The following is a 21,803-nucleotide window of genomic DNA, read 5'->3' as shown; positions in this document are numbered from 1 at the left end:
CTGTTGCTTGTCAGCTTGGTGTGTGACTGAAGTGTGAATAAGTAGAAAAATTCCACTAAGGCTATAGTTTGCTTGATCATTCTGCTGAGCAAAAATAGAAATAAATACTCTCCCCATCCTTTTACTCCTTAGTACCAAAACATTCACACACACATTAAGAAAAACTGCAATGGTGCAACGGTCACTGATCCAATTCCTTTCTTTCCTGAGTCTGTCCTGATGCTACTTATGAATTTGCCTACTCAAGAAATGCAATAAAACAGAAAAAAAAGACTGCTTCGGTCTGCTTCAGCAATCTATATCTAAGGAAAGCACATAAATTTTCCAATTAAATCCATAAATGAAAGACGAGGCCAAGCCCTACCTATATATATTCAAAGTCAGAGAGACAAAGAGGTGCCAACTCTGTGCCCTCTGAAAGCACAAAAATCTCCTCCACACTTACCTAAGCAATTTTCACAATATTAACAGATGTAAAGATGATCCAGTTAGCCTATGCCTTGATGGGGTTCAGGCTGGCTAAAACCTGCTGAGGAGCCACATTTTAGAAGTTCACAATGCTATCTGATAGGTAAGCATGAGGAAGGGATGAGAACAAGCCAATTAACAGTAATTTCCCTTCGTTCCCTCCACCTTTAGATGTGCAGGGAAGAAAAGGGAAGCACATCCTTCAGAGTAAGCTGTTTTCCCCTTCTTAAGCTATTCCCACGTAAACTGGGAAGAAAAAACTGGAATGTTGTGGAAAAACCATGCAAATTTTGATATATCTATATACCAAAATTTACATAGGTTTTTAATTTTGATTTTTAATGTAACACAGTCCTGCCCGTCTCTAACACTTCCCGTGCCGTTTCCATTGAAATGTTTCCTCTTACCGGCAGCAACATATCATTTTATCAGGATGCCAGGAGATCATTTCCACACAATGCCAGCAGATGTAATTTTCTCAGATGCACACACAGTTCATCATTTAGATACTAGATGACAAGGTGATCACAGGGTGACTCTGTAATGCAAGTTTGCTGTTTGGTATTTTGAATTCCCAAATGATAAAAAAAAGACTTATCAAATATAAATATCTTTAAGAAAAAAGTAACAAAAGTGCTACATATGATCAAGGAAAACAATTCCATTAGTTTCTGCTACTTAAAAGTAGGTTTGCTTTACAAATATTACCACATCCATTATCAGTATGGCTTCCAATTATTAATTAAATTGCTCGTAGCAGTATAGCTTTCTCACATCTTAACAAGGACAGAGTAAAGAGAACACAAAACATTCACACCCCATTTCTCAAGTAAGAGATCCTCCTGCCTTTAAACAAACAAAAGTTCATATTTAGGAGAATACTTAAGCTATGATGGTTATCTGGCAAAGGTCAGATGCTGAAGTTCTCCAATAAACTTTCAGGCTAGTCAGGAAATAGGCATTAGTTACACTGATGTGTAAAAATTCACTCACCCATTTTATGACCTTAATACCTTCCTGGAAAAACATTGCTTTTGAAAGTGGCAAAGTGGAGAGGGGAGGTGGGGACAGAAAAGGTGAGAGGAAGAATAAAAGGTGAGATTGTTAATGACAGATCAATAGAGTCTAGACCTCTTCTGAGCAGGCACTGCCAGCCATGCCAAATAATGAATAGTGGTTTTGAGAAGTGGACTGTTGTCCATTAGACATTCAGCTCATTTTTCATATGATCCCAGGCTGGGCTTCAATCATGGTCCCAGAGGCAGAAGGCAGTACTTATCCACTAAGCCACGCAGCTTGTGAGAGTAGAGGATGTCTGTGTTGAATATGTGAACATCAACCAAAATGTGTGAACGTGTTTCCAATGGACATTCTCAGCACAGCACCCAAAAGTATATCAAGTCACTGTATGACCAGTGAGGCACGGCTTATTGCAGCTGGAAATAATTTATTCCCATGCTGAAGTGGGGTTTCTAGTGTTCTTTTTACTCTCTGTTGATACTCCCGATCTGATGTCCATCGGCCCTGTGCCACTACCTCAGCTTGCATCCTTTCAGTCTCAGAGAAGGAAAAGCGTACAGACTACCTTTTTAACACGATCTCTAAGGGTATCCAAGATTTTAAGTGTAGCCTAAGACTTGTAATTGAGGGCTGTCTAAAATACCTGGAAGCACTTTGAATGCTAAGACAGAGCAGCAAGATTTTTCTAGCCACTGGGGCTGGGAGAGGGAGGTTGGTTGGTTGATTGATTATTTATTGGGAATTAATACTGAGAGAGTATATGCAAAGGCTGAGGGCACCATGCCATCTTCACAGAACAAGACCCTAACAGCTAACTGACGTACAAGAAACTGCAAAGTTATACTGTAAGAACACATATTAAGGACCGAGGAAAGTCTGCTAAGGTGCTACGTCTAAAACTAAGTTACGTCTTGCTTTGACCCTCCCCTTTCTTTGTATCAGTCGTCGTCTAGAGCCTCTGTCTTGATCTCGTTGGCTCCTTGCCGGGCCAATGCCAAGATGGTGTGGTTTACTGCTGCCATTTCCACAGCTAATGAGATGGGGTCTTGATGGTCACTATGGCTAGTGCTGTCATCCTGTGCATGCAGAAAGGAAAAAAAGAGAATCATTGTTACTCCGGGAGTAGAAAACTAGTGGATACAACTAGTGTGTAAAGTAATGGACTTAGGGGCAGAGCATTGCAAGTTTGTTGCAGGGTTATAAAGTGAAAGGAATGTACAGAATTGATTTAGGGCTGATTTCCCTCACTGTGCAGACAAAAGGTAGGCAGGGCAAGGACTGGCATACCCGATTTTCAATTTGAGGGAGAGAGGAGAATATTCTGAGGAAAATATTAAAGATAAAAGTGATATACAGGTTTTGTCAGGAAGTCAAACTAAGACAGGAATCATTATCCACTGCACAAATTAATGCCATCCCTACATTTTGAATCCTGTATACAGTTCTAATCATCCCATTTGAAGAGGACACAAAAGAACTAGAAAAGGTAAAGAAAACAGCAACCCAGGGGAAGAGAGGCATGGGGCGGCTTCCTTATGAGGAGAGGCTAAATAGGCTCAGGTTGGAAGAGAAATGGCTGATGGTTGATATGGTAAATGTTTATTACAAATAATTAGTAAGTAGAGAGCAGTTGTCTGTGGCTTCTCGTGATCTAATAAGCTAGGGCACTCACTGGAATCATGAGGCAATATATTCCAAAGCAGCAACGGGAAGCACAGCTTTACTTATCATGGTTCAGCTGTAGGACTCACTGATTTTTAGATAAGACAAAAGTAAAAATAGTTTTTAAAAGGGGGGGTTAGACAAGTTCAGGGAAAATTAAGTCTACTAGGAATATGAAAAATGGAAGTGGATACAGTGCCTGGCTCAGGAAGCCTCGCAAAACGACTGACTTTGAGAAGCTGGAAGCTACTATAATACAATCAATCTATAATTGACCTGTTCTTTAAAAATACTTTTTCCTTAAATAATACTATTGACCTCATTCAAAAACAGGATACAAACCTAGACTAACCTTTGATCTGAGCCACTATCCTGTGAAAGCACTGAGCCCACACAGGTACAGGAAAAAAGATTCTGAAAATTTCCTAGACTGGTAAGAAAAATTATGCATTAATTTCAGGGGCTGCCTTCTACAGGTGCGTAACAGCCATGGTCTTTAGCAGACCTGAAAGTCTGACAATTCCAGCACAAATTTTATAGTGAGTTGTGCATGTTTCTCAGTTTGCATCAGAAATAACGCCTTGTTTTCAAGAGTTTGAAGGAAAAGCAGCAATATCCAAACTGTAATTCCAGCTATCAAATAAATGATTCTGGAACTTTGCGCAAAATCACAGTGTCTTCCCCTCTTTAAAAGGGTGCACTAATACTTGCCACACCATGATCTCACTTTAAAAAAAAAAATAATTATACTTACAGAAACAAGATTTTATTTATCAGTCTTCCAACAGCCTTTAAGTGATGGACTTGTGAAATTTAAAATGTATATTGCATATTTTTAAATTAAGATGACAGGTGGCAAATGCTGAGAGGGACCAGAAAAAACAGGGTTTGGTAAAACCCTGAAGTTATTTAAAGGAATGCATCAATTCACAATAAATGTCAAGCAAATATTGTGATGTCCACACACTCTCAGGTCCTCTAAGCAATTATTACCACCATAAGAAATATGAGGTCCTGACTTCTGGAGTTTTAGACCCATCATTAGTATTTAGATGAACTTTTATGTTTTAAAGTTTACTAGAGTTTAAGTGTGGCTGTGGAAAACAAAATTTATGGTTTTAACAGGTAAGGATATCAAGTGGTCATCAAGAGAGCTTACCATTTAATCTGCTTCACTGCTAATGCCTAATTACACCTCATGGAGGAACCCAGCTAGATTACTGAGAAATGTAATTTTTAAGCACTCTAAACAAAGATCTTTTCATTTCAATAGCCAATATATTTATCTTTTAAAAATACTTTGGATAACATACAAAAAAAACATAAGTTTGGGAGTCTATGTAACGCTTCATCTCTGTATTCTGGTCCTGTATCTGACTGACAAGGAATTATCTGTGCTCGGCAGCAGTTTCAAAATATTTTATAAGTCAGAGAGCAGCCTCTCATCATCTAGAACTAGCAAGGGTGGTTCCACCAAATCTGCTTGTGATGACCTATAAAAAGGGCCTTAATAGCCATCAGAAACAGAGTGGCTGGGAATGCCTCTGCCAGATATCTGTTGTGCTGGGCCACAGCCAAGTCTGCAAGAGACTCATTCCAGGACACTCACTTGCTATGACACTTCACCAGCTGCCTTTAGCAAGGGAGACCTACCTATTTCTCCCAAATGAGACAATTAAAAACAATCTGCCCACTCCAACTGTTGGGTGTAGCACAGACCACAGCTCATATTAAAACCAGAACAAAGTCAGTGAACTGTTAAGAGTCCACAGGTGCCAAGCACACTGTTGGCCAACACTAACACCTGAATAAAAATTGGGAAGGGGATGCAATACCTGTCAGGAAGGTGTGTGAAGGAAGGGTCACCAACTTTAGGGTAGGTGAGGGCTCAGAGTGCGGGAAGGGGTATTCTTTTGCTAGAGAATTTAAAAAAGAAGTTGCTGTCAAGGGTTAAAAATAACCAAGAAAAATAGAAAATAGGCAAGAGTTAAAATGCAAGAAGAAAAGAAAAAAGACAGATAATATCTAAACAATCTAAACAGTGGCACATCATTGCAGAACAATATGGAATAGGAACGGGGCCAAATAAGCATCAAATCCTTTCCCCCCCACCCTTCACCCTTTGTCTGTCAGTGTCTTAGGGATGGATCCTGAGATGGTCCTGAAAGGTACTCCTCACAGACACAGAGGGAGCTCAGCACCTTACAGGAGGGTGTTCAGTATTTTGCTGGGCAAGATTGACAAGAGGAATTATAAAATATCCTGGGCAGGGCCTTACTGCTGTACTGGCCTGGGTGCCAGAGAAGCAACTTGCAGAAGCACAGGCTATCATGGAGAATGTGCCACATGGTCTTGTGCCTGGTTTTGCAGGGAAGCATGTGAGTGCCTGATATATGGGAGCAACTGTTAAAGACCTGAACATCATTTCTGGACGGTGAATAACTAGAACAGTGCTGAGGTAAGGAAAGCACAAGTTGTGCATGGTGCACTGTTTGTGCTAACACTCTCCTAACATTTTTCATACATTGCGTGTGGCGTGAATGGTGTAACTTGCTTGTTTGGAGCAGATCCTCCTGTCTTCTTCTACCTTCTCTGCTTCTCTGCCTCCCTCTGAACATCTTCCCTCTTCCTCCCCATTGCGTACTTGCCAAGTGTCCTGTTGTATGACAATAAATCCATGTGGGTGAATACTGCTTGCTCAACACATTTAAACAGGGGAACTGTGCTCTTCCACTTTTCCCCATTACAGTTACAGAAAAGCAAAACAAAACCAGGAGACATCTGATTTGTGACAGCAGCCTCTTTGCATGTCAAGTGAACTTTTTGGGCCACATGGCTCAGCCATGATGCTTACCTGCTCAGAGTAGTCATTGCCATCAACGTCGTCACTGTTGGAATGACCTCCTGGACTCTGTACATCTATTCCATGGCTCTCCAGGATTGCTGCTTCTTCGAAAAAAGCAAATGGATCCCTAATTTATCTGATGCAGTACAATAATTAAAAGTAACTTTTTTTTTTTTTTTCAGCAAGTTAGAATTACTGGAAGAACAGAGTTAGTTCTTAGCCTCTTCCTCTTCTCTCTCCAGTACTTGGGAAGGTAGCACACGTACAGATACTGGTTTGCCTGAACTAACTGTTTTCCCTGTCAACTAACAGACGTGTGTGGGTAAGTATCCTTGCTTTCTAGCCAGTCCTATTAGAAATTAGCTTAATTTCTAATGCACTGGAGTGGCAAAGGCATTCCCTGTAGATCTTCCCACATAGTTTGGATTGGCAGGATTTGAGGGGGGCAGGGAGCATCTGAAAATAAATGGAGAAATTTTTTTAAGCACTTAAGGGATTTAAAAACACATGTATCTTCATCTTCCAGTAGGATCCATGCATCGAAAGCTCCCTTTGGTTCTTTTTAATCTCTTTCCAACCTTCCTCCCCATATAGTACAGATATGGCTGTAGCTCCACCCACCTTGGACTAACTTGTTTTTTTTCCCCTCACCCCTTGAGAGATAGGTTTCATTAAAAAAGTAAATTTAGGTTAAATTTCAGTAACATATTAAACCCATCCTCCCATACTTCTTCGGAAAAAGAAAAGGGCACCCTAATTTATCTGATGCAGTACAATAATTAAAAGTAACTTTTTTTTTTTTTTTCAGCAAGTTAGAATTACTGGAAGAACAGAGTTAGTTCTTAGCCTCTTCCTCTTCTCTCTCCAGTACTTGGGAAGGTAGCACACGTACAGATACTGGTTTGCCTGAACTAACTGTTTTCCCTGTCAACTAACAGACGTGTGTGGGTAAGTATCCTTGCTTTCTAGCCAGTCCTATTAGAAATTAGCTTAATTTCTAATGCACTGGAGTGGCAAAGGCATTCCCTGTAGATCTTCCCACATAGTTTGGATTGGCAGGATTTGAGGGGGGCAGGGAGCATCTGAAAATAAATGGAGAAATTTTTTTAAGCACTTAAGGGATTTAAAAACACATGTATCTTCATCTTCCAGTAGGATCCATGCATCGAAAGCTCCCTTTGGTTCTTTTTAATCTCTTTCCAACCTTCCTCCCCATATAGTACAGATATGGCTGTAGCTCCACCCACCTTGGACTAACTTGTTTTTTTTCCCCTCACCCCTTGAGAGATAGGTTTCATTAAAAAAGTAAATTTAGGTTAAATTTCAGTAACATATTAAATGACATAAAAATAAATTTGTCTTATTTATAAATATGGCAAAAAGAAGCAATCAGCAAAAGGGTGTAATATTGGCAACAATACTGGTAATGGGGCAGGTATGGATCTGTGTTTGTGTACTGTGAATGTAAATCTGCATAGTATCTAATTAAGTGGATAATGTTTTGCAGGCACTGTAGAAGTTTGCTGAATTCTAGCTGCTAATCTGAGTATCTTCACATTCACATGTCTTATGTTCATTCACATCAGAAGGTTATTTCATACAAGTTCAGAATCACTTCTAATTTCCTGACAATCAGCTACAAAGAACCTGTAGTGCTAACTCTGAAGTGACTTTTGTTTTATCCTCGTCATCAAGAAAAAATATTGCTTTGTTCCAGCCACTTGCCACTGTGCAACCCCTTGGAAAGCAGTAAGGAGCACAGGTGTAACCAGAATGAAAAGTTGGCTTGCAGAGTCCTTGGTGCCTGTATCTGAGATGCAGAACAACTCATCTAGACGTTTAGATCCCTGTGGGGTCTCAGGGATGGCAGTAAGAAAGACACTCCCAGGTTTTGGATGAAAGAACAAGCACTATTCAGTGAATCACAGACACAAGGAAACTTACAGCCTGATAAAAGGCCTTCACCACAGTCACTTGTCATTTAAACAGCATGCTAGGGTTGTGAACTTCCAATCGCCTCAATTTCCCTTCCTTCCAATGTAGATATTTAGAGGTTTTATTTTAGATTTTATTTTGGATACCCAAAGGGGCCTGAGTATGGGGAAATACGATTCTCCTTCAGCCAACAAAACTATCACTTTGGTTTTTAAAACTGATCTTCCGGTAAAACTTTGTAACTGCCTCATTTTTCCTGCACAGATGATGAAATTCCATAAATTAAATTCCTGCCTATATTTTAGAAAAAATCTGGAACAGCAAGAGACTAATTTTAAAAATTGCTCCACATTTCTCATAAGGATGTCAGAACCTCTAATATTTTCATTAATATAATCTTACACAATTTCCATCTCTCCTGAGCAAGTGTACATACTAAACCTGGAGAGCAGGCTCTCTGATACATTACCGATATTGGCTCTTCTCTTGATTTCCTTTCTTCTGTTGGCAAACCAATTGTACACTTTAAGGGAGGTAACCCGCTCCAAATCCGATAACTTTTTTCCTATTAAAGGAGTAGGGAAGAAAAAATACTGCATTGTTACTTGCTGGATTCCAGAGGTAGGCAGAAGACCCCTACATGTGATAAAGTCCTGAAATACAGGCAGAAGTAAAAAGTTGTTATAACTGAGAATAAAGTGAATTTCACGTCAGAGTACTGTGCCCAGTAATAAATGCCAAATCTCTGTCTAAAAACAAAGTAGCCTTTCTTCTTTTTTATAAAACCCAAAATACAGGAATTTTCTTTGCAGCTTCAATCAACTAAATCCAGAGCCGTGGGAGAACAGAGGGCTGCTTTTCTAGTTCAAGCACAGAACTGAGATTCAAAAAACTCAAATTCGATTCACAGCCCTGCCACAAATCGCACACCCTTGGGCTAGCTCTCTTGCTATGTGCCACGAGGATACAGTTCAATGACATGTTTTCTTCAGCAGCAAAATGAATTAAGAGATTTTGTGTCCCTCCTGTAATCTGCTTTCCTTCCTCTCCACCATCAGCTGCTACCGTGCTCCTGCAGCACGAATCACACCACCCCAATTGTGCCAGGACACTCACAAACTTTTGGGAGCACTGGGAGATGCTGGAAACCAGATCACTCAAATTTACACTTAGACCAGCAAATAAAATCCCAGCCAGCCATAGGAGACAATCCCTTCTGCTGATCACCAGCATATAAGAAGGATGCCTGGAGGGATTCAGCATTGCTGGGACATCATGGAAACCTCTTCAGCTGGCCTTGGCCCTACATAAAACTTTCAGTCCTCTTCAGGCAACATGAGGATGAGACTTCCCTGCTTCAGACTGTTTCTCACAGTTTATTTATTCAGCATACAAAACATTAATGTAATCGCGGCAAACTGCAAATTTAAATAAGAGATGAGGTAAGTCAAAGAAAGAAAAATCTGGAAATCTATGCTGTTTCCTAATGCTCACAATATTTTACCAAGTCAGAGACATAGCATTTAAGCATTCTGTTCCAAGTTGCTAAACTAATCAGCAGCTCAGCCAGGAAGAAAATCCTAAGCTCTTTGGTGCTCTCCCCACTAGATCATTCTGATTCCACAACAAAAAGACAAAAGGCAACACACAAAATTCGCAACAAGGGAAATTTTGACTATTTTGCCACCAGAGTGCTCAACACTGTGGACCAGGGACCCAGAGGTGGGAAAACCTCCAGTTTTGGAGATACTCAAAACTGAACAGGGCAAAGCCCCGAGCAACCTACTCTAAACTGGTCCTGCTTGACCAGATGACCTCCAGGTCACTTCCAGCCTGAATTGCTCTGTGATTCTGTGCTATACCATTACTGTTACAAAGTTTGAAAGTCGCACTTGAGCTTTCTTTTGCATTGATTTTTTATTTTGGTTCTAAAAAAATTTCATCTAAATATATCTGAAATACAAGTTCTAAAAACTATGTAAGTGTTTGGTTAGTGAAGCTAAGCAAAGGCAGGTGCATCCACTATTGCTACACTGAATATTCATGCTGCTCTCTCAAGTATGATTTCTCCAGGATCAGGGTAAGTGCAACCTGGTGTCCCAAATACAAGGCCTTCTATTAATACAGAGACTGCAATAACAGGCCCCTGTCTAGAAGCTGTAAAGAAAATGGAAAGACAGGAAAACTGTGCTCCTTACTCCTCCAAGGAAGACCTATTTAACCTCTGACAAGTCTCAGTCTATGAACTTAAAATTTTCCATCTGTTAAAGGGAACCAGTAAAACCCACCTCTGTGGAGTGTAATAAAAATTCTCAGATCACTACTGACCACTTGAATAAGTACTCTGAAATAACTGACTCCAAAATAACTGAATTCAAAGAGTGAAAACCTTTCAGACATTTACTTTCTTCACAATGCCATTTACAAAGCTGTATAAATGCAATGTTCAGAAACACAATTTGTACTTTGTATGCCAAATGGTGGGAATTTAAGTTTCATTTAGGCTTTACAATTGCATTGACTGCTAAGTTCATCCAAGTATGGCTGCTCTGAACAATAAGAGTTACAGAATGCTCAAGAAGAAACCCACTACTAGTTGAGAGCACCACATTTGTTAGTAATAGCCATAAAATGAGATTTACTGAATTTAGCAGGAGATGTGGAAATCTAATTGCAGTTGCCTTTGGAAAGGACACTATGATCAGCTCCTCACCTGGTTTTTGTATAACTGCATTACAGGCGTTTGCAATTTCTTCTCTCTTTGCCTCGTCTGGATATTGATTCTCATTGAAGTAACTGCAAAGGAGGGGGGGAGGAAAAGGTTTTTTCAGAAATCAGAGCAGGAAGGTTCCAAACTAGAAGATGTCAGCTGGTAGCTTGCGTATCATTCTTACAGAGATAACATAGATGAGGCAAATTTTATGTAAACCAGTATATGCATAAGGTTATAAGCACACAGTCATATTCCCACAGAGTGGATAAAAGTGTGCAAATGCCTCAGGTAAATTAATATTATCTCAGCATTCAGAATACTGTACTCGGAGATACAACACAGCAGACAATGCTATGAATATCAGAGTTGAGACTGTCAAGTGACACATCGTGTCAGAAGACATCACAGGCCATGCCTCTGCCTTTTCTTAATCTTTTTTTTTTTCCTGACATGACCCCAAGTCAGGCAGCATCCTACAAATGCAGTTGTTCAATATTTATTTTGATCCCTGGGTTAACATATACATGCATACATACTTGTATATATATTATGCACAAACACACACAAATACTGTGGATTTTAGACACATATGGTATGAAGATTGTTCAGACAAAATTACACAGTGACACAGTAAGACTTCCAGAGTCAGACTAGTGGTTTTTTTAAAATCATAGTTTAAAAACTTTAAAAGTTCCACAGAACAACATATCAAACATAACATATTTTTATAATTTTTTCTTAATAATTGTGATTTTATTGCACTCAATATGCAGTAAACATCCTATAAAAGTTAAACTTCTTTTTACTTAATGTGTTTTACAAATTTTAATGAACTTATTTACATTTTATAGAGCTTATCAGATTTGCACTAAAACCAACAGAGTCCTATTTACTTCAACCAAGTCTGATAAGAATGCCATAAGCAGGAACTATGAAATTTTTTTTCCTGTAGATAATAATACATAATCCTAAGAATTCTTTGATCAACTTCAATCAGCAGCAGGGTCAGCAGCTGAACAGCTGCTGTGTATTTGAAAGTAAGTTATGTGCTTTAATTGTAAATAATTTAGACAATTATTATTTTCCATGGTCATATTTCAACTCTAGTAGATCGGCTCCAGCACAGTTACTTTCTGTGGAAACCTGGATTCTGTTCCATATAGCAACTGCTTCTGTCCAACCTTCTTTTGTATAAATGGTACTAATGCAGATCTCACAATTTCACTTTCAGTTTATTTCAATTCACTGTAAATACAAATTTTGAACATTCAATTTGAATTTTAGGTACCACTTCTTCATCCCATTGCTCCCAGTGTTATTTACAGTTGCAGCTACACCATATTGCAAAGTTGCTACTCGTTGACTAAGAAAAATCACACATTAGCACAGCTAGTTGCACTCTTAATGTACTTCCACTTGATTTGCTAGCTGAGAGCAAAAGAAACCACAGAAGTAGCTCTAGCTCCATCGTCACTAAAGGAAGGGCAGACTACATCTCTACTACCAATTTGGGCTTTGGAAGCAATCACATTTACACACAAACATCCACTACTTCTTCCCCAGACTTCTGTATTGCTCTTACAAAGTAAATCTGGAGAGACTGACCATAACTGCAACTCCCACCAGGCTGGATCCTACTCTGAAAAAACAGCTGAGATTTTGCTATTAGATCTGAAAAGGGGGAAACATGGTTACACTGACTTTCTGGGAGGCTGGCACTCCACTAGTACCAGCAAGAGAGCTCTCTGAATTATCAGCAAGAGGGTTTATTTTTAACCCCCCCACCCCTTCCTGCAATATGTCCAGTCTCTGGGCATAACATTTTAAAAAGTATATTCTTACCTTTTCCAGATGTAACAACTGTTTCATCATTATAGCCTTTGAAGTGATATCAGTATCTATCTTAGATTACAAACTTCTGTTCAAAGGGGTCATGTTCTGTACAAAGATTTTTTTTTTTTAATTGGAAAATAGACCAGAAAATGTTTTTTCCCAGTACTTAGTGATAGAAGCAGAAGCTCAGGATCCCAGTCCCAACTGCCTCACAACAGCATCTGAGCATTCCCACCTACAAAATAGAGATCTCCACACTTTGTCCAGAGCCAAGAACTACTTCCTCTTTTAAGTGCCATGACACAAAGGAACATCAAGATACCACAGCTGGAATCTGCTGTACTATTATTTACGTGGATATATCACATGACCCAGAGTCCTAATCACAAATCAAGGCCATAACTATGTGTACAAATACTAACCTGACAGATCTACACAGTGATGTACTAAAACTAGAAGGTGAAACCCTGATGTCATGCTATTTTCTGGATCTAGATCATCTGTGATCACAAAACTGCTCGACAATGCCTACCTTTATGGAAAAAATGACGGAAGATTTAAAATTAAGAACTGGTTTATACTTGAACTGCCCAGTCTTATGTTGATGTGAGAAACTGAGACACCAATTAATAAAGAAAAGACAACACAAGAGCCACTAGTGACGCTTCTCTTGCCATGTAACTGAACACCATCCCTTCAGCAAGCTACTGATTGCCACTTTTGCTGGCTCCAACAAAAAAGCTCACGTGTTCTAATAGTAACAAAACTTGGGCTCAAGTTTACAATTCTCAGCGATAATAGGAAACCTCCCCATGATGGAGCTAATTCAGAACTGGACAATGAATGTTATATCTCTTCCGGCAAATGAGAAAGTTTCTTTGTGTAGTTCAATCATTTCTGTGATTTAGAAAAAGCTGGCTGCTGAAACACTAATTTTTAACACATTTTATAGCTGAATAAGCTATATTTTTCTTAAATTGGATTAAAACATATTTTTCATCATTCTGACATTTTCTTTAAATTCTAACCCAAACTTCTTATCTTTTAACATACATGTCAGAGTTTCCACAAGAGAAGTGATTCCCACTTCAAAATCTGAAACCCTTTACCTTCTGAATCCTTGTTTTACAAAAAAAATCCAAACATGTCTGGGTTTTTTGATGGAGTTAGACTTCTCTCAGTGATGACCAGTGATAGGACAAGGGGCAATGGGTGCAAATTGGAGCATAGGAGGTTCAAGGTGAATATCCGAAATTTTTTTTTTACTGTGAGAGTGACAGAGCCCTGGGACAGGCTGACCATGGAGGTTGTGGAGTTTCCTTCACTGGAGACATTCAAAACCCACCTGGATGCATTCCTGTGTGATGTACTCTAGGTGACCCTGCTCTGGCAGGGGGGTTGGACTAGATGATCTTTCGAGGTTCCTTCCAACCTCTAGGATTCTGTCATTCTGTGATTCAGGCAGTTCTCCTGGCAAATGAGACTTTTTCATGGAGATCACTAAGTTAAGCCAGTTCTACTAGCGGGGAGCTGGGAGGAAACTAAGTAATTAAATACAGTTTGCACAGTAATTTTAGTACCTGCCTCTCCTTCTACCTGCTGGCTTATTCCTTATCCATATTAATTATGTGCCTCTTCCTTCTCCCATACACTCAAGCTGCCTATGAACTTGTCCAACCCTCAACTCATGCTTCCCAAACTTGGACTTTCTCCTCAAGTTCTCCTCATAATATTCTTCTCCATCACCATATTGTGCTTTTAATCTTTGATAGAGACTATCAGCTGATTTTATCAGATAAAAATCAGTTCATTCTCAGAAGTATTCAATCTTAAAAGATCTCATAACTACAGGTAATCAAAACCATACAGCCTCAGCCACAAGAGTTGATTTTTAATCCTCAGCCTCCAAATTCTACACATATACACTCTATTAACATCTTAATGTTTCATCCCATCACTTACTTTGAAGTCCTAAGAGGACTTGCAGGTAACATACCATGACACAAAGCACATTTAAAATCTCTCAACATTTCTGAAAAGTAGGTAAGAATAACCGAGTTTTCAAGACAAGAACCCATGGCAAGAAATTCTATACTTCATCATTGCCTGGTTTGGTTTTTTAGAAAATTGTCATCACACTGAATTTTCTGATTATGGTTCTTCTTGAAAGCAGGAAAGTAATTAATCTGCCTTCAGTTTTGTTACTTATCTGCAAGGTTTACCCTTGCGAAGGGACAAGGAAAGAACGCGGAGTGTCTGAATTTCTCTTCACAGCTACAAGCCACGGCCTGTTCACGACTGGAAAAGTTCCTGAAAACTACAGATGAAAATATATAAAGCAATAGAAACTTAAAAGGAAAAAAGAAAAAAGAGCAGGCACAAGTGAATCCTGCAAAGGCACACTGCTTCCTAGACAAAGGGCAGCTGTCAGCTGAATACCTTCAATGAAGAAACCAAATGATCTCTTTTGTAGAAAATGACAGTGGAGGATTAAAATGAAAAGTGGCCAAATAATTTACATGAGATGAGAATCCACATGATGGTAAAGAATGTAGATATCCTTGAAGTGGTTTCATTTCAATAACACTGAAGTCTAGAAAAATTGCAGATTCAGAGAAATCCTCCTTCTTTCAGGGATAATGTGATTAGGACAATGACGGAGAGAGAATCCATCTCAGCCTCAAGCTCTGTAATGGAAGGAAACGCATTTCCCCCCCTCTTTAGCAAGGTGCCCCTATCTGAATTCCTGCAATAACTGCCAATCTTTTTTTTGCTTGGCTGTACAGCTTCTGTTATCCAGGCTTAGATATCAGATGCATTAAGCAATGTCTCAGTAGTGTTTCTGATAATCCACAGTGGAAGTTTTGCTGCTCCGTATCAGCTTTGCAGCTGCCAGGCAAGTGTTTTAAACGACCCAAGCGACAGAGCAGCAGAAGGACAGGCATGTTCCGTGTTTTCTCATGGGGTTGGATGTCAGATACAGACAGACGAAACTCCAGCATTGCTCAGAATACTCCGGGCTGGGCAAAGGCTTAGTTTATAGCATGACATAACAGTAAAAGCTTCTAAGTGTGGAAGTGATTCAAAGGAGAGAGGCTCAAAAGCGTTGCGGGTTAACAATTCACTGCAGGTCAGCCCTGACAGAGAATTACACACACTTGAGGTGAGGTAATTCAGGTATGTGTACATCAGGTCAACCTCACTGGAAAGAAGGATAATTTACCTTGCAATTAACAGGAGGTAGGAATACACAGATGGGTATTTACTGAAGAAGAGCAGATGTGCTGCAAGTTCACTCCCTCCCTTAACTTTGTGTTTATGTCTCTGGGTTACCACTTGTATCAGACTGGGAAGCCCCTGTGAGGGAAATATGCCAGCACCTTTGCCAGGGCTCCACCAGCTTCAGCAAAGATCATTTTCCCTGAGACTCAGGCTGCAGTACAGCTTAACACAACTTAAGCACACACTGAAAGGAATGGTCCTATCTTCTTCATTCGCTTTTCCATGGGAAGGTTTTCTGCCCAGCTGCTTCTCTGGTCCAGCTTTCCACCCATGCCAAGAGCAGTGGTTGTGCAGCCAAGGGAGGCGGGCAGGGGACAGCAGAAACACGCAGCTGGGACCAGTTCTTTCAGTGGCATCTCACACACACCCCTCTTACCGATGCTAAAAGCAAAGGCCAAGTGATGGGCTCGGCAACTGGCCCAGAGACATATGAAAAAAAAAAAAAGAACTGCCTATTTTCCCTAGCTCCCATCTGAACCCTGCAGATGAACAGAAGATCTTGCTAGTCCCAGGGACTGATCTTTCTGCCAGATCCTCTAGTGTCTCAAAATACATGAGAGTGCAAGCTGCTCTTTTGTCTTTGATAAGATTGCCTGTAATTTCAGCTCCCTATCTAGTTTCCCTTCGAATGGTACCTCTGCTTTCCACTGACAACTTACATAAAACACTCAAATATAGTTACCTCCTTTATCTCTCATTAGTGTATTTATCAAAGTGGTATCACCCTGTAGCAAGAGGTCATTGGTTTAGTCTTTGTGGCTTTTAACTGAACTCTTATTCAGGCTGTCAAATCAATGGAAATATTTCTGAAGTTAGTCTGTCATCTGTGCCTGAGATCTCATCTCTGTGCAGCATGAGACAGACTGTCAGAAAAGTGACATTCAAAGCATAATCTCATCGGAAAGTGTAATGACTAGTTTATTTCCCAGTAAATACTGGCCAAGAATATCACTAATGCCATTTTCAGTGAGGTCAACAGATGACACCACCCATTTTATCTACTGATATTTCTACAGATTCTACAATGAGAGCATGCATATCAACTAAACAGTTCACCCCATAATACATAGGAAAGCAATTTCTATTCTAGACAGCAAAATTAAAGCTCAAATATAACCTCTTCACAGATAAACTCTGATGGAAGCTGAGAATTACACTGAAGACAACGCTTTCTCTTCCCCTCCAAACCTGAAAAACCTAACCAACAGTTAGTTGCTACAGGGAACATCTGGTGAGACACTTCTGCACTTGATATCAGCCAAGGATGAGACAACTACAGCTCTCTGAATGTAAGCAGATTAATTTGAATCTAGACATTCCTACAGCATCAGCTCAACTGTACCTTTCATCCAGGCAAAAGACAAATTTAAAAAATAAAAATCCCAATCCCAAAAAAACACTGATGAATATAATTGCTGCAGCTCTCAGCTGGTTCCCCTACAGTACTATCATTTATTTAGCTAGGGGCTCTCATAGGTCTACGGATTTTAAGGACTGAAGAAACCACCGTAAGACTCTAGCTTGAACTTTTTCTACAGCACTGGCCAGAGGTTTCTCAGCAATTCTGGCATTATGCCCACATCATGTCTTTGACCTACAGAGATACCCAGTCCCAACATAAAAATCTGGGATTTTATCCAATGCAGAATCTTCCATAACTTAAATAAGCTTTGGAGTCAAACTGTAAAAGTCCTCATTCTTTACAAACCCGTATCTCATTCCTAGCTTAAGCTTTGAAACCCAGGGTAATTCCATACTCTCTGTCCAGGGAGAAAACAATTTTTAAGTCTCACCTTAAAAGTCATTTCATTCTTGAACTTCTTTTCATGGAAAGTGCAAGCCTGGAGAGATCATCACCACAGGACTAGATGGCTTAGAGCCCCTGACATTCATAAATTGTAATTACTTTATTTGTCAGAACACACCTGTGTACATAAATTGCATAGCCATTTCAGTACACATGTAAAAAACTCATACAATAGAGCTGACTATTCTAGTTTTACAAATCAGAGCCTAAATGCCGAGACAGACATTTTACTGATATTTCTTAGCAGGAATCTGCTCTGCAATGTAGATTAAACCACCAGAAATACACCTTTCACTGGAGTGCATAAAACTGTATGACCTTCAAAGCTGCTACAACATCATCAAGTTTCTCATTTTTAAAAAATAATTTTCTAAGTATTTTGACAGCTGTTTCAAGCACCAACACAATCCTATCAAGCTATTAAAATTATCCTAAAATTTGTTTAAAAACAGAATTAATTGAAAAAAGCTCTGAAAGCCTCATAACTGCAAAAGATAATCTCTGCCTCCTAATCTACAGCACCCTACTGTTGAGATAATTAACAATTAAAACAAGAATAGTTAAGACATCGGAGGTGGCGATTTACTCTTCCTTGTAATTGGATTTGGTGATAAGAGTATGCTTGAAATTACACAATAGCTCTCTTCTGAGTAGAAAGGTTTGGAGTTTTTAGCATTTTGAAACACACAGGTACTTTCTGTTCAAGGCACCTTGAAGACACTGACAGCAGACAATGGCTAAATATTTATGACTGCCCTGAAGATTAATGGTGTTGCAGGTCCCCGAAACTAACACAGTTAACTGTTCACAAAATAAAAGGGAAAAAAAAATAAAAGGAGTTTTTTTTTTTAAACTAGCAAGTAACTAAAACATCACAATATGATAAAGTGAGAATTGTTTGTAATATTTCAACAACAGGTTGGTGCGATCATACAGCACCTTCAAAGCTCTTCCTAACAAGGCATCTAAGCATGAATAATAATATCACTTGTTCTTTATTTACTTGCAATATTTAAATTTAGACCTACACACTACAGGGACATTTACATGCATTAAATCCTCTGGTCTTAACCAATTGATGAACAAGATCTTTATGAAAACAACTGTCAAACAAACATCTCATCTACATTTTTAAACTTTGTGCAGGAGAAGAGGTATTTAAGAACTATCTAGGTCTCCAAAAAGTGCTGAGACCTTGCAGAAATCAAGAGCTCACCCACCTGTAAGGGCTTTTTTTTGGCCTGATGACTCAGCTTTCCAGGGAGATGTATTATAATCAACATTGTGGTAATCAGGGATACTACTTGAAAGAGAACAGAGGATTCCAGGGCTTTATATGACAACACAAATAAATAGAAAAATGTATGATTTGGATTTTACATTGCTCAACTCAAAACATTATTCTCTGCTCTCTTAAAGAAAAAACTAAAATACTGAGTCAGAACTCAGTTTTCTGCTCATCTAGAGTAAGGTATTTTTAGAAGAATAGCCTATCCTGGCCTCAAAATTATGTCTTCAAGGGAAGTTCAGCACTGTATAACAGAAAAATGTATGTGCAGAATGTCAAGTGTAAGCAGCAAGGTCCCTCGAGTTGTTATTAGTTCAGCCTTTCTAAGGTCAGGTTTTTCAAAACTGTATAGTCCTTCTGGTTATAAAACTTGAAGTTTCACTTTGTCCTAAATCTCCAGGAGAGGAAAAATGCTAAACCTGAGATTTGTAATAAAGCTTAGGATGAGCTGACAACTTCCAACAAAATCACTAGCATTTTCCCTCAAAGATCTGCAAGTTTTTATTTTCCTAAGTAATGTGCCTTAGGGGATCCTGCTTAAGCAAGGGGTTGGACTAGATGATGTCTAGAGGTCCCTTCCAATTCCCATGATTCTGCGGATAGTTACCTTGGAAATAATAAGTTCCAAGGACCCAAACAAATTACTTCATTAAAAAACACCCATCATGCTTTGTATTTCAAGAGCACTTTCTATAACCAGATCATAAACCCCTTAAAAGTATTCTGAAAGTGCGTTCTTAAATCTCATTCTTTAGTATCATTAGAAGATCTTCACAGGTAAAAGCAAAGCAAAGTTAAGAGATACGACACAAGAAACCAGCCACAGCACTATGACATGAATCCACAGCTCCTTACTCCTACATTTGTGCTCCCAGTCATGAGCCAAGTGCTTCCTCTTAAATGTCATTGCTACTCCACCACAGAAGAGCCAAGTTCCCTGGGGATGTCTCATCTCTTCAGGAAGCATGACTAAAATAGTACTGGTAGTAATCATCTAAAAGAAACTGAGGAGTTGTTGACTTAATGTCCTGTGTCCAAAAAAATTAATCCTTATTCTTTTTAGACTTCAGTAATGCATTTGGTACAATCACAATTAGGAAATTACTCATAATTTTGGAAAATTTATTAGAAGATAGGGTAGAAAGGAAACATAACTAAGAACTGGGCTGAAAATTTAAAAGAATGACTTGGAATCAGTGATATTCCTCAAGTACCGTATCTGGGGTGTCTTAAGAATGAAAACCACAAGATGATCTTGACACAATGTCTGAACATGGAAACGAAATCTGCTGATGACAAAATCAGAAGCCATGTCAATACAGGGAACTGAAGTACTATAAAAAGTACCACAGAAGTACCACAGACAAACCTATGGGCAAGAACTAAAAAGAAATTTAACTGCAGTATGCAAGGTTATGCACTTCGGGAACAAAACCAACAACACCACCTCACATACACAAAACTGGAAGTAATAGAAAGATTGTTGTCTGTTAAGTCACTGTAGTATGATTAACACACAATGCAACAAATGTAGATATCTAGCCACTGAAACAGTAAGACCCTGCTGGGTAGCCATCTCCTAGTGGGTTCTTGTACCCTTGGCTATACCTGCTTCTATGATAGCGAATTTAATCAGCTTCTGAAAAGGACATAAGAAAGGTTAACTAAAATAGAGAACCTGGATATGAAACTGGAAGTCTCAGGCCAATGCTTCTGTGATTCAGAGAATATCAAGGAGCATTTAGAAACTAAAGAGCACCAATCTATGTATACAATAAGCAACAAATCAGATGACTTTTTCATATATATTTTGTACTTATGTACGCTACTTTCTTATTCTTTAATTTAAGGAAATTATATTTAAAAAGCCCTTCGGAACACATCCATGTTTTCTATTCTGTCAACACAGTTCCTCACAAACAGCATAGAATTCAAAACAAATTAAAACTTATGCATATTCCAAAGGAGACTCAAAGAAAAAAGGGTCAACTGTGCTATCCTGGACATAAAAAAAAAATAAAATAAAAATATCCAGGATGTGATATAGGATGTGGCAGTGACTTTTGTGGATAAAGCCCATATGGTTCTCTGATAAAGCATTATTTTTAGTCTGTTGGAAGTGCTCCACAGTCTGACCAAGAGCCCATAAATACATGATGCAACATACTTAAAGAGTTTTTCCTAGGAATTTTGCTCCCTTACTTCTTGTAATTACTCTGTTTATTACTTGTATGTAGACCTCACATCTGTTACTAGATGGCAGAGAATTTCCTTTCACTGAGGTAGGTTTGGACTCTGCTCAGAGACTAGCTGCAATGAGAGTCGGCAGGAACGCTCTACAACCTTCTAGAAACCAGAAATGAGCAAATCCAACGGTGTTTTGAGCTAGATGGTGCTCACATATACTTTATGCCAATAGCTGACTGCATCAAAGCAAGAGGTGACAAGGTGCCAACCTGATTACTGATTCCTTCCAAATGCTTTCCAGATCATTCAAGAAGTTAATTTTGTAATTCACTTAAGTGAGTTTATTCCATGGATAGTATTACATACAGGTCAGGTAAATCTCACTATGAGTGTTGACTATCCCTTTTAGCTGAATTTGGACCAGGAACAACACTCCTTGGCAGGTCAGGTCTGTCTAGTTCTTTCTCAGGATTTTAAAGAGTCTGAAAAAGAGCCAAAAGGGAAATGAATGATCACAGCTTTATGGTCTCTTGTGCTTGTCATTGCCCAGGGAGCCATTTGGCACTGCCTAATCTGCTAATCTTCCCAGGAGCCTGCTCACAAATACCAAGTACACTCCCCAGCACTGTCCCAAGCTCCTTCAGTACAGACACAGAGAGAGCAGAACATAGATGTTACATTCCAGCACTAGAGAACATCCAGAGACACATCACATGGGTTCTAATGTGATGAAGAAATTTTGTTCCAGACAACCTACAGTGAC

The 21,803-nt window shown here is 39.2% G+C and overlaps 1 protein-coding gene across 1 annotated transcript in view; it reads right to left on the bottom strand.

Moving 5' to 3' along the window:
- Positions 1 to 2,170: 2,170 nt before the first annotated feature.
- HMBOX1 (homeobox containing 1) overlaps positions 2,171 to 21,803 on the bottom strand; it is a 68,001-nt gene continuing 48,368 nt past the window's right edge. The window contains exons 6-10 of the mRNA XM_010002189.1: positions 10,644 to 10,726; positions 8,400 to 8,495; positions 6,005 to 6,096; positions 5,705 to 5,806; positions 2,171 to 2,564 (exon numbers count right to left, since the gene is read on the bottom strand). Of these exons, the coding sequence (XP_010000491.1) occupies positions 2,427 to 2,564; positions 5,705 to 5,806; positions 6,005 to 6,096; positions 8,400 to 8,495; positions 10,644 to 10,726 (511 nt within the window). The 3' untranslated portion in view covers positions 2,171 to 2,426. The remainder of the gene's footprint in view (positions 2,565 to 5,704; positions 5,807 to 6,004; positions 6,097 to 8,399; positions 8,496 to 10,643; positions 10,727 to 21,803) is intronic.

This window comes from Chaetura pelagica, unplaced genomic scaffold (assembly GCF_000747805.2).
Source record: "Chaetura pelagica isolate M959 unplaced genomic scaffold, ChaPel_1.0 scaffold107, whole genome shotgun sequence".
Classification (NCBI taxonomy): domain Eukaryota; kingdom Metazoa; phylum Chordata; class Aves; order Apodiformes; family Apodidae; genus Chaetura; species Chaetura pelagica.
This window is presented reverse-complemented; position numbering and strand designations above follow the sequence as displayed.